Consider the following 13329-nt stretch of genomic DNA (forward strand, 5'->3'; position numbering starts at 1 on the left):
ATCTAGATAGGTTGGTTTGTGGAAATGTCTATGGGGATTATTTTATGTTAATTGATGTGGGAAGACCCAGCCTAAACATAGAGGCACCATTCCCTAAGCTAAGAACTGAATTGCATAAGGACTAGTGAAAAACGAACCAAGCTTAGGCATCCTCTCCCTCTCCCTCCCCCCTCTCCTCCTCCTCCTCCTCCTCTTCCCCCTCCTCCCCCTCCTCCTCCTCCTCCCTCTCCCTGTCTTTCTTTCTCTGTTGAGTGTGGATCTAACTAGCTGCTTCAAGCTCCTGCCTGGATTTCTCCACAATGATGATTGCAACCTGGAAATGTGAGCTAAACAAAACCTTTTCTCCTAGTTGTTCTTTGTCACGGTGTTTTGTCACAACTACAGAAATGACACTAGACCATCCTACAACCCTTTCTAGATCGCCTCAACTTCAGTACCAAATACTCAGTGATAAGTGAAATCAGTTGGTTTTGACATGAGCACCCTTCCTGGATGCTATCACAGCCATAGTGTACTATGGTTTCTCACGTAGATAGTACTGCATCTCACGTGGGTATTATAATGCATCCACGTGGGTATCATATATCTCACCTCGGGGCAGTAGAATGCCTGGCTGCACTTGCCTGGTTCCAGGGACAAGTGGTCGCCACATCTCCAGAAAACATAAAAAGGGGGAGACATCGGACTCAAGCAAGACACAAGAGTTCCCTTCCCACCAGGACCTCATTGCCTTGAGCTACATCAGGAAGGAACGCCCTCTGCCTGCCTTCTAGAACCTTTCACAAGACTAGGAGGCAGCCTGCCAGAGGCAGGGAGAAAAACCCGGGTTCAGATACAGCCTGACGGTTGCGCAGGCGCACCCCCACAGCTTTCTGGAAGCCACTTCCTGCCTGGTTTCCTAGCAACGGGGAAGCGTTGTTGACAACCACAGAAACTGCAGCTCAGGCTTGAGAGTGGAGCTGTCCCACCGGCAGGATGGTAAATCTGTCTGGGTCCATGTAGAAAGGGCTGAGGGGAAGGCACCGTGGGCATGGGCACAGCTGTCCTGGGAGGGTCTCATTATTTACGGGATGACAGCTGGAAGGGGCGCTTTTGAGAAAGGGGAGGTGCTGAGATGAATCTGGGAGCCAGGAAAGTTTGCAAAGAACAATAGAGATGGAGGAGAAAGGTCCCAGGCTGAGAAAAAACTGGACCGGGAGAGCAAGAGAATGGGAAAGGAGGGGAGCAAGAGACAAAGAGGGAAGAAAGGAAAATCGAGAGGGAGGGAGGAGGAATGGAGAGAGGAAGAAGGGGAGGAAAGGAGAGAAAAAAGGAGGGGGAAAAAGAAGGATGGGGAGAAGGGGAGGGAGAGGAGGGGGAGGAGGAGGATCAGGAGGAGGAGAAGAAAAAGGAGGAAGAGGGAAGGAAGGAAGGAAGGAAGGAAGGAAGGAAGGAAGGAAGGAAGGAAGGAAGGAAGGAAGGAAGGAAGGAAGGAAGGAAGGAAGGAAGGGGAGAGGAAGGAAGGGGAGAGGAAGGAAGGGGAGAGGAAGCAAAGGGAGAGAAGGGAAGGGGAGAGGAGAGGAGGGAAGGACATGGGCTTAGGGACTCTCGGGAGGTTGCACTGGGGCCTCTGGAAGTCAGGAGAGAAGCACCCTGGAGGAGAGGGAACAGTAGGGAGGAGCAAGGAGGGGAGAGAAGCAATGGAGGGAGAGAGAGGTGCGCTTGGTGGCTTTGGAGAGCTGTAGACACTCTCCTAAGGTCAGAGCTGTGGTGGTTTTTGGATCTTCCAGACCAGACAGAAGGAGATCAAGAAATGCCAAGTTTCACCTCATGAAAAACGTCTCCTTTTCTTTTTTCCATTCTGAGGGGTTTTTGTTTGTTTGTTTTTTTGGTCCAAGGCTGTGTATGGGATAAAACAAGTCCCTGGCACTATCAGGTCCTTGATATTACTGTCATTAGTAGTGTCTCATTTTCACTTTCAGAGAACACCTCTGGCTCAGGACTTTCATGGTAGTGAAATATAAAAATATGCTTTCTTCCTTCTTTTTACTGTTGTTTCGGTTTGTGACAGGGAGCCAGTTTTTAACCTGTGGTAGCAATGAATAGTCTCCTCTGCAGATGCATTTCTTTAAGCTTTGGGCCATGGTATAATTTAAAGAACATGCTAATTAAATGTTAATAGTATCCATAGTGGGGAAAGCCATGAATCTAGCATGGCATTTCCTCAAATTCATACTTGCTCTGGTGATGGGGAAGACATGTAAGTGCTCACTCACATATACCTTGGGTGCAAAAGAAAACTGGTCTCTGACTGAAATAACCTAATGCTCACTTGTGAGATTCTGGGAAAGAAAATAACAGAATACATTCTCATCAAACGACTGTCAGGCCAAATGGGGCCTGAAAGTGCCTGTCTGCAATCCCAGCACTCCGGAACCTGAGGCAGGAAGATTGCTGTAAGTTCAAGACCAACCTAAGCTACATAGTGTGAAACCCTGTCTTGAAGGAAAAACCTCAACCTCAAAAATTGTATTTTATGAGGCTAGAGAAATGGCTCAGTGGTTAAGAGCACTAACTACTCGTTCAGAGGACCCAGGTTCAATCCCCAGCACATTATGTTAGCTCACAACTGTCTGTAACTTTAGGTCTAGGTGATCTCATGCCCTCTTCTGGCCTCCACTGGCACCAGGCATGCACATGGTGCACAGACATACATGCAGAAAACATTCATATACATAAAATAATAAAATATATTTTAAAAAGAAATGTAAAGATTTTCAATGTGCTGTTTGAAAAAAAAAAGGACAGCACAGGGAGCACAGTGGTTTATGCACAGTCAGCTCATACAGGTGAACATAAAACCCAGCCGTGGGGTCCCAGTCATTCACAGCTGAACAGTCAGCTTAAGTCAAGATACAAGCCACTGCAGTCAGGAGACCCCAGAATCCTGCAATATGCTGCTTGCATACAATGCCTTTTGTAAACTGAATCACCAGAATGAATCCCCAATGGAGGTGACAGATGAAACTAAGATGTCTCACTAAGGGCAGCTTTTGGACACTCGGAGGATATAGTGTTGATTGATAAATATTAAAGGACTATGACACACAAAAGAAATTTTCCTAAGTGCAGAAATGGGAGCTACTAATCAATGACCTATGGTAGATTTCTGGCCAATATAAAAACAAACAAACAAAACAAGCACGACTTCTCTAGCAAATGAAGATACTTAAGCTTCTAGGGAGCCCTTATGAGGATCTCTGTCTCCACTGGGGCTGAAGCCTGGAAATCTGTCTAAGTTCTCTGCAAGTGAAGGCTTCTTACACCGTTTCTATGTAAGATCTAACAGTTTCAAACTTACCTCTTAAATAGCTGAGCATATAGCATCTAGCCCTCAGTCAAAGAAATAGGGGACTAGGTATCTTCCTAGATGCTCTCTCTAGAGTTGATGTCACCACAGAGACCTTTCTGGCTAATGGTGACCCTAATCTCTTGCAGACAGAGGTGGAGGAAACCCTCAAGAGAATCCAGAGCCACAAAGGGGTCATTGGAACCATGGTGGTCAACGCAGAAGGTAACTCTTGCCATAGGCTGACTGGGCCCAACACAGAGGCTCACTGGAGACCCATTTATTATGTTAAGAGTGAAGACACTTACCTTAGATTCCAAACTTAAAAAACATATTTTGCCTGTCCCAGCCCTAGCAGTTAGTCATCAGACAACTATAGGATACCTACTGTATACCAATCACTCATCTAAGACACACTGTCTACAATGCCTATGTATCCCTAAGAAATACTACACGGTGTCTTCTTCAGAAACTCTGGCAATTCACATCACTTCAGGAGGGCCAGCAAAACTCTCTTGTCGAAAGGAGGCAAAATTATGTTATTGGCAGTTTGATTTTGGCTTAATGTTATAAAGGCTACAGTACAGAGCATCAATCTTCATTTAAAATTAAAATTTTCTGTTATCATATTAGGTAAAAAAAAGTTTACAATTCATTTTTATTCTTTTTGATGACAATTTTAATTTGTTGTTTGAACATTTCATGCAGATATCTTTCATATGTGTATACAATATATCTTAGTCATCTCCCCCACTGCCCCCTCCAAGTCTCCCTGGGACCCCTCCAACACAAGAATTCATTTCATAGCATTTCTGGAATAGTCCTGTAAATAACAGGCAGGAAGGAATGATTCATTCCCAACTATGAGATGTGGGTACTCGCCTGGGACTCACTGTCTCTGAACCATCCATCGAGAATCTGCATAGTGAGCCTACACAGTGGCTCAGTGAGCAAAGTGTGCTTGCAGACAAGCCTGAAGACCTGAGTTCTATCCCCAGCAACCACCTGGTGGAAAGAGATAACTGACTCCAACAACTTGTCCTCTGACTTCCACATATGCATGTGTGCAGGTACAGGTGTGCACACAGGTATCCGCCCCCTATAAAAAGACTCTGCATAGCATGTTCCCTGGCTCATTGCTCCATGTTCTGCCTCTCAAAGGTCCCTGCTTATCCCTCTGCTAAGTCGGGCATTTGTTAAGAGTGAAAGGTACCAACATTCCCAGAGAATTCTTTGAAATAAGAGTAGCTGCTTGTAATAATTCACAGTGGGTACGGTCGTAGACTTGGCTGGTCCCCACCCAGCTCAGTGTTCTGGTGCAATCCACCAGTAAATAGTTATTGTGCAACCGCCAGCTAAGAGATTGATGAAATTCTGCACTCTGTCTCCTTGTCATCAAGGATGGAAAATAACACAAGTCCTGATGGCTGCGGCAGTTAGAAGAGAGGACCATCGAGTGCCCGGTTTAGTTGCCAGCAGTTAATAGGATTCTAATTAAAGAATTTCTGAGAACTTTGATTTACTTGCTTGAGATTTGCAGAGGAAACATTTAGCTTGTTTTAGAAAATAAAAAAAAATAATAATTCTGCTAAATGCATGTAGTGATGGTCACTACAATAAATTCATTGAGCCTGAGGAATGAGGAAGAAGGAGTTAGGATTGTCTGTACAAGAAGTCAAAAGCTGGGCTGTGTATTTCCAGGAAGTGGTCAACTCTTGGTGTGGCCCTGGTTAAACAGACTCTGCTTCCTAGTATCTGCCACAGAATCCCCCACCCTAACTTACAGGAGCTACCTGTGTGACGTCACAGGGGGGCCTTATGAGTTTCCTTCGGCTGTGACAGCAAATACCACACACACCTTCGTTGGCTTTGAACAGTAAAAACGGGGGCTGGGGAGAGAGATCTGTCGGTTAGGTGTCGGCTGCACAAGCCTGAGGACCTGAGTTCAGATCCCCAGCACCCATGTGAAAAGGTAGGTGCAACATCTGTGCTCCTGGAATACAAGCATTTGGGGAAGAAAAGACAGGGTATCCCTAGGGCTCCCTGGCCAGGGAGCCTAATGAACCAGTTAAGTTCCAAGTTCTATGAGAGACACTATTTCAGTAAAATTAAAGTAAAACTGATGAGAAAGACTCCCAATGTCAGCATCTGACCTGCACATACACCCATGTGTACACACACACACACACACACACACACACACACACACACACACAAAAAACTCAGCAAAAATGTATTATGTCTCTACTTGGAAGGTTGAAATTGAAGCCTCACTGGGCCATGGTCTTTCTGAGGAATCTGTGGCTGGAGGCTTCCTGACCTCTTGTGCATTTCTAGTGGTAGGCACTCATCGGTGTTGCTTGGCTTACAGACACATTACCCTAGTCTATATCTAAGAAGGCCCACTCTAACCCAGTTTGGCTTCATTTGAACTGATTGCTTCTACAGAGAACCTCTTTCCAAACAAGGCTGTCTTCTGAAGTTTAGGGTGGACTTAAATTTGGGAGAACCTTTCAACCCAATACAGGCACAGTCCTGTGGCACCCAGGCCAATGCCTCTAATGAGTTTCCTTAGAATGCCTTAATCTAAAGCACCCAATGCTGGTGAGGTGCATCAGATGTCTGAAGAACACCACATCAAAGAGTGATGGAGAAAAGATTTGGATCCAGGAACAAAAGCAGGGAATGAAGCAACAGGAAACATTTTTGGATAGTTTATGCAGCCAGGTGCATACATACACTCCAAGTAAACATGGGGAGCTGGGGTGTGGCTCAAGTGGTGGGGTGCCTGCCTAGCATGCATAAAGCCTTGGGTTCTATTGAATAAATACAGCTTGGTGGAACATACCTAGAATCCCAGAACTGGGGTAGTGAAGCAGGAGTTCAAGGCCATCCTCAGCTAGCTTGAGGCCAGCCTAAGCTTCATGGTGCCCCATCTCAAAGAAACAAAAATAACAACAACAAAAAATAAAACAAACATAAAAAGAGTGAGGAAGGAAAAGTTCAGATGTCGGAGTGGTTCTTCCCAAGTAGTGACATTAGAAGTAAGGTTTGCTTTCCTGTACTTCTCAGTGAAAATTCCTCTCAATTTCTTGATGAAAGCAACAAAAATGTTATTTTTAATGCCATTAGCTTTCCCTAACTGCCACTAGAATAATATTATGTCAAGAATCAGGGTACTTTTCAAGGGTTCTGGAAACTTGATTTCTACCTGACATCAAATTAACCCATTCCCCAGCTTATTTTTGTGGTGAGGTGTTCAATGACCCGAGTGTGTCAGGGCTGTTTACTAATGGTGTGTGGTATAAGTTGTATGACCTCAGTGTAACAAAACAGTCTTAATAGCCTTCTCAAATGTTGCTGGAGTCGTCTCTTATTACAGTTCAGTTTCACAGCCTTCAGACGTCCTGGGCAATTTAGTACTAAAAGCAGGTTCCCAGGACACTATTGCCACCCTCTTGTTCTCTGATGGTGACTGTGGTCGACAAGCCTCGTAGACAACGTGTTAACATCATTGTCAGCTTGCCTTGTAGTTAATTAAGTAGGTCTTCTGTGTTTATCCATTTAGATGGCATCACATGACAGGTTGTGTACTGAGCCTTTGCTTTGTTTCCAAGACACAGGCTTCCTATTTAAGACAAAAAAAGAAGACTCCATTGTTGTTTCTGAGTAGTCTAGGTTTCAATGACAGATGACAGTGGCTTCTTTATTCATTTTAGTTTCCCATTTATAAGAACCATCATTGTAACACCAATATGTAAATATCCACCTCCCAAGTACTCAAAGCTGTCATATAGTCTTTTATGTATAAGCCTGGTTTCTATCGGCTTTTGACTTTAAATATTCTTGACGCGTCCAACAATTCATCATTTGAATATCATTAGGTTTTATCAGTCATTCAGCCCGTTGGTTCCTTTGCTACTGAAATACAATCTGCCCACCAAAGCACAAAGGCACAGTTGCAGTGGCAAACTGAAATAATGACTCCCAGCTTCTCGGGATCACAGGCAGTCATATCCTAGAGTGGTGCCATAAATTCAACAATATCAAATTCTAAAATGTTCATATGTTTTGTTCAGGGAGCTCTGTTTTGGAAATGTCGCCTACCCAAACAAATGAATGTGCAATGACAGGTTATGTAGCCTTGTTGCTAGAAGTTGCAGACTGAGCACAGCCTAAATGCCTGTCAGGAGGTCATGTAAGTTCCATGTATTACGAAGCAGACATTCCACTGCCTGTTAAACAGTTTAGCCCTGTATGTTCTACCAAACAATTTCCTAAAGGTATTAAATGAAAATATTAGGGCACTATTAAAATAGAGACTGTACACACAAACACATATTCTTGAAGAAAGGTGGGGAACCACTTATCATTATATGAAAAACTAGAATACAAAGCAGTCGTCAGTATTTCCTCTTTGTTTACACAGTCAGGTACATGTATACACTTAAGTATGGAAGAATGTGACAGAGGGTGAGGCAAGGGGTACAGCCCAACTGGTTGAGAGCTTACCTTGCAAACATGAGGCTGTGAGTTCTGATCCCCAGCACCACAGAAAAAAGGGGAACTGGGCGGTGGTGGCGCACGCCTTTAATCCCAGCACTCGGGAGGCAGAGGCAGGCGGATCTCTGTGAGTTTGAGGCCAGCCTGGGCTACCAAGTGAGTTCCAGGAAAGGCGCAAAGCTACACAGAGAAACCCTGTCTCGAAAAACCAAAAAAAAAAGGGGGGGGGAGAGGAAGAAAGAAGAGAGGGAGGGAGGGAGGGAGGGAGGGAGGGAGGGAAGGGAAGGGAGAGGAAGGGAGGAAAGGAAGGAAAGAAGGGGAACGGAGAGAAGACAGGATTAGGCACAGATTGTATCGATCACATAAGTGATAATTCAAAATGATTTTCAATCACTTTTAGTGTATTCCTGGATGGATATGTAAAAAACTAGGACCGATGATTGTTTCTCAGAAAGGAGGCGAGTGAGGCTGGAGAGACGGCTCAGTCAGTAAAGTGCTCTCCTTGAAAGCACAAAGACCTGAGTTTGATTCCCAGTGGGTGTGGTGGTTCTCGTTTATAATCCCAGCGCCAGAGAGGTATAGACAGGAGGCTTGCTGAGTTTGTTGGCCAGCTGATATGCCCTAACTGGTAAGCTCCAGACCAATGGAGCCCCACAGGGGATGTACAGCATCCCTGAACATGACACCTGACACCCATGGCTATTCTTTGACCTCCACAACACACACACACACACACACACACACACACACACACACACCAAAGCAAGTGAGTGAACTTGATGCCACGTACTGAAATTACTTACTTTTGGACCTGTTTTTATAAAAGAGCTGGCCTAAAACTCACAACCATCTTCCTGTCTGGGTTTCTAAAGCACTGGGGTTAAAAGCATTCACCACCACACCCAGCCTAAAAATGCGTTTGTTTGTTTGTTTGTGTGTTTGTGTGTTTTTGAGACATGGTTTCTTTGTGTATCGCTAGCTGTCCTGGAACTCATTCTGTAGACCAGGCTGGCCTCAAACAGAGATCCGCCTGCCTCTGCATTCCTGAGTGCTGGGATTAAAGGCATTCACTACCAGACCAGCTTAAAAATACTTTTAATAAATTAATTTAACTGGTACAAAGCAAGAGCTCATTAAATACATTAAATAACTGGTTGTTTTGTTTTGTTTGTTTGTTTTTTGGTCATTTGGTTGGTTGGTTGGTCAGTCTGGAAGATTGGAGACCAAACCCAGGGCTTTGCACTTGTTGGGCAAGCACTTTGCCACTGAGCTAAATCCCCAGCCCTGACCTCCAGATTGTCTGCTAGGTGTGCATGTGTTCTTCAGAAAGGTGGCCTCTTTTGTTTACTGGCCTGGATTACGAACAGATAGCCTCAACAGTCCAAGCCTCTGCTTCAGGGTCTTGTCATCTGTGCTTTGAGGAATTTATTCTGGTTCTATTTCTTATCCTGACACTAAGCAATTCAGGCTTCAGTGGTTGTCGGTGTTTAAGATATGAAACAAAACTGTCTGTCCAAAAGTCTCTCTGGAAGCTGGGTACCTGGCATACTACTAACTTCCCACTGCCTGCAGATCCATGCTTTGTGACTTCTTGGCTATGAAAGACAACAGACTTCCCTTGGGGAGAAAGTGGACAAGAAATAATATTAGAGAAATGAATGGTTTTCTCTACAGAACAGGTCACGCTGTGAAAGCTGGGCAGCCCTTTGTTACTGCTCTGGAGATGATGTTATCGCAAAGAAAGTCTAGTCTGCTTCAAAGTCAAAACTGACAGTCTCCCACAGTGTCGTGAAGCCTTGATAAAATTCTAAGATAGTAATCCTTTGTCTTTGAAAAATGCTCATCTTTGGTATTAGTTTCTGGAGCCATGTTTTCTGAAGGAAAACCTAAGAGCTGCTTTGGACTTTTGTTGACTGGCCTTAATTCAGATGCTTAAGGAATTTGATAAAGATTCCAGACAGACTCTTGCTATGTGTCCCCCTGAAGTGAAGGCACACTTCAAAATGAAATCCCTAGAGTTTTTTCTTGTCTGACAGTTCTCAACATAATCATAATCTCAACATAATCAACACGATTAGATACAATGTGTGTGAAGCATCTAACTTGGTGACTGCTGCATAATACACACTGGGTGCTGGGTGGCCCAGCCGGGGCTTGACGGCTTTGAATGGTATTAACTCAGACTTGCATATTTGTCTGGCTAGGATTTTTTAATTAAATCAGTAGATTTAATCTGTTCTAATCTCACATAATACAGCAACAGAGTGAACAAGAGGCCAAATTTAATAATGTTTAAACAGAAAATAAGCACAAAACAGGGACACCCACCCAGAAAAGTCAGTCTCCTTGTTACCATATTTTTCTAACATAAAATTTGTTTTCAAAACACTATGGGAAGAGTTAGAAATTAGGCAGTGCTGTCCCTTTGTGGCTCATGTTTCAGAGAAGTGGACAAATGCCACATTATAGACCACATATTTCATAAGTAGGATGCCTTGATAATGCATATATATATATATATACATATATATATATATATATACACACATATATGTGCAATTGGGATTAAATCATATATATATACATGATTAGGATTAAAATGATCAATTAACAGCTTCCAGATGATTTATGCACAAAAATATTCACCACAAATTTACTATTAAATATGTAAAATACCAAATGTCCAAACAATATATTGATCCTATTACAACATATCCATACAATAAAAGCATGCAGAGATGAACAGTAAATGGCAATGACATTATTAGCAAGGGAAGCTTGTGTGTTCTGACTTAAATAATGAGAAAGTCACAGTCAAATTTGTCAACACCACTTAACTCAACTCTATTTAAAACTCTATATAGACACAAAAAGATGATAAAAACAAACCATAAGCTAAAATTGATGCCAGCTAGTGATATCCACCGTCATTTTTTGTGCCATTACAAGGATGAGTGATTTCCAGCAGTTTTTACAGTGCACATATCTCTCTTAAAATCAGGGTAAAAGTAACTCCAAATTAAATCTCCTCACAGGCATTCCAATCCGAACAACCCTGGACAATTCCACAACAGTTCAATATGCGGGTCTTCTCCACCAGCTGACCATGAAGGCTAAGAGCACGGTCCGGGACATTGACCCCCAGAACGACCTGACTTTCCTCAGGATCAGATCGAAGAAACATGAAATCATGGTAGCCCCAGGTAACTGAACATGTCATTTCATACTTAAAATGCTGTTCTACCTTACTTGTGTATTAAAACCTTGTTTCAAAGACAGAGGGATATAGAGTCTTGTCAAGGGTATAGATAGATGTCAATATGTAATGTAAGGCATAAAGCTCTTTGATCACAAAAACAAATATGTTTCATTCTGAAAAGCCAAACTCAAACATTGTATGACATTAGCAAATAATCTGACCTTTAAACAAGCTGAATTTTCCCATTTTCACTTACTAGTTATTAAAATAACTAGTACAGGGACTAGGACAAGGACTAGGACATCACTGGAGATGGGTTTGGAGGATTTCCAGTCTCAGGTTGCTTTTGGTTCACCCTGCTTTCTGGGTGTGGTTGAAAACGCTCCCTCGGCTGCTCTGGCCCGCTCAGCTGCTATGTCTCCACTCTCATTACGGACTCTCTTTTAGTTTTCATTTTTCAAGTGTGTGTGTGTGTGTATGTGTGTGCGTGTTGTGTATGTGTGTGTGTACACGCACGCACACACGCATAGAAGAGAGCGAGTGCTTTATGTATTTTTTATTTAAAAACAGGGGCAGAAAGGGCAGAATGGCACAGGGACTCTGAATAGTGGCAGAAGTGACCCATCCTAGAAATAAAGTAGGAAGTGTATCCAAGGCTAGTTGTGTGTTGCCTCCCTGTGAGGTCAGTGTGACCAGCTGGTCTGCCAGAAGACATGGCCACAGAGTCACTTCCTTGAAGGAATTATGGTCACTGTGTTTCTGAATAATTATGTTATGGCCACAAACCTAGCATATAGCACGTGATCTCATCAGATAAGTAGATAAAGTTTTATCTGCTGCTGCACATAAATACCACTTGTAGAATATTTATCATAATTAGTCATGCTGGGGACAATGGACAAATGAGATTATAAATGCTGTGCCAAGTCTGTGTGCTTCCAACTTCTCCAGTGTGCCATTGTAATTCTGATGTGCAGCCATTGTCTACCCAATGTCCGTGTGGTGTTTGGAAGAAGGCAGGCTAGCTGAAATGTTCATGGATTAGATATGAATTAACTTCATTCATGTTTCTCCCTAGATAAGGAATATCTTCTGATTGTCATCCAGAACCCATGTGAGTAGACCTGCTGCAGCCAACTCCATCCTCGTGATGATACCTGGAAGCCCTTCACTCCTCTAGTCCATAATATTGACCCTAATTGAGTCTATAGACATGCTCTCCTATTTTGACAACAAAATGCTCTACATGTCTCCCTTAGTCCCTTTTGACTGTATTGTGGTCTTGTATTTTTGCCATATAATAAACAAATTCTGCCATTTATGACTCTGTTTTTAAATCACATACACAAAAATAAATAAATAAATAAATAAATAAATAAATAAATAAATAAATAAATAAAGGAGAATCCATAATGGCAGCAGAGGTATATGGCAGCTGAGGACGCCAGAGTAGCTGAGAGAGCATTTTCAATCACACCCAGAAAGCAGAGTGAACCAAAAGCAAGATGAGACTGGAAATGCCCCAAGCTCACCTCCAGTGCCCTACTTCCTCCAAAAAGGCTCCACATCCTAAAGGTTTCGAAACAGTACCACCAACAGGGACCATGTGTTCTCATTCAAAACACCACACTAAAGGTCATTCCTTCAGTCTAGAAATTGCTGTCTAAAGTTAGAACTCTCATTTTTCCTGTTTCTATGGCATACCACAAATTTTCAGAGGAGCACTGAAGAAACTACAGAAAGACAAGGAATCCCCATGCTCACAGCTTTGGGTGCTCCCAGGTTGAAAAGAACAGGGAGAAACAGTGATTTTCAAGTGAGGTTATCACTGCAGCTCAAAACCTTTGTGTAGCGAGTATTTTTCTCTCCTGCCAACCAGCTCCCAAATAAGGACACGGAGACTTACTAGTTTGGAATGCTCAGCTAGCTTAGGCTCATTTCTGGCTAGGTCTTTTAGCTTAAATTAACCTGTTTCTCTTTATCCGCCTTTTGCCTCAGGGTTTTTTGCTTTTCTTTCCTCAGATCTTACTTCCACTGCTGCTATCTGGCTGGCTGGCAGCTGCCTGACTTCTTGCCCCAGATATATCCCTTTCCTTCTCCTCTGCCTCCCCTTTCTTCTTCTCTCATTCCTCTCATTCTTCCTCCTATTTATTCTCTCTGCTCACAAGCCCTGCTTGTCCTTTCTCTGCCTAGCTATTGGACATTCAGCTCTTTATTAGACTAATCAGGTGCCTTAGGCAGGCAAGGTGAAACAATGCAACACATCTTTACATAACTAGACACATATCCTTACATGGTT

At 43.2% G+C, this 13329-nt stretch overlaps 1 protein-coding gene across 1 annotated transcript; it reads left to right on the plus strand.

Moving 5' to 3' along the window:
- Positions 1-872: 872 nt before the first annotated feature.
- On the plus strand, positions 873-12351 carry Dynlrb2 (dynein light chain roadblock-type 2). Its single transcript, XM_028875693.2, has 4 exons — positions 873-978; positions 3478-3553; positions 10867-11034; positions 12109-12351. Exons 1-4 carry the CDS (start codon positions 976-978, stop codon positions 12150-12152), a joined length of 291 nt encoding a protein of 96 aa, XP_028731526.1. The 5' UTR covers positions 873-975; the 3' UTR covers positions 12153-12351.
- The last annotated feature ends 978 nt before the right edge of the window (positions 12352-13329 follow it).

This window comes from Peromyscus leucopus, chromosome 5, assembly GCF_004664715.2.
Source record: "Peromyscus leucopus breed LL Stock chromosome 5, UCI_PerLeu_2.1, whole genome shotgun sequence".
Classification (NCBI taxonomy): Eukaryota; Metazoa; Chordata; class Mammalia; order Rodentia; family Cricetidae; genus Peromyscus; species Peromyscus leucopus.

Coding starts and splice junctions, on each gene's coding strand:
- Dynlrb2 (XM_028875693.2), top strand. Junction 3,554..10,866: donor CATGGTGGTCAACGCAGAAG/GTAACTCTTGCC, acceptor ATCTCCTCACAG/GCATTCCAATCCGAACAACC. Junction 11,035..12,108: donor TGAAATCATGGTAGCCCCAG/GTAACTGAACAT, acceptor GTTTCTCCCTAG/ATAAGGAATATCTTCTGATT.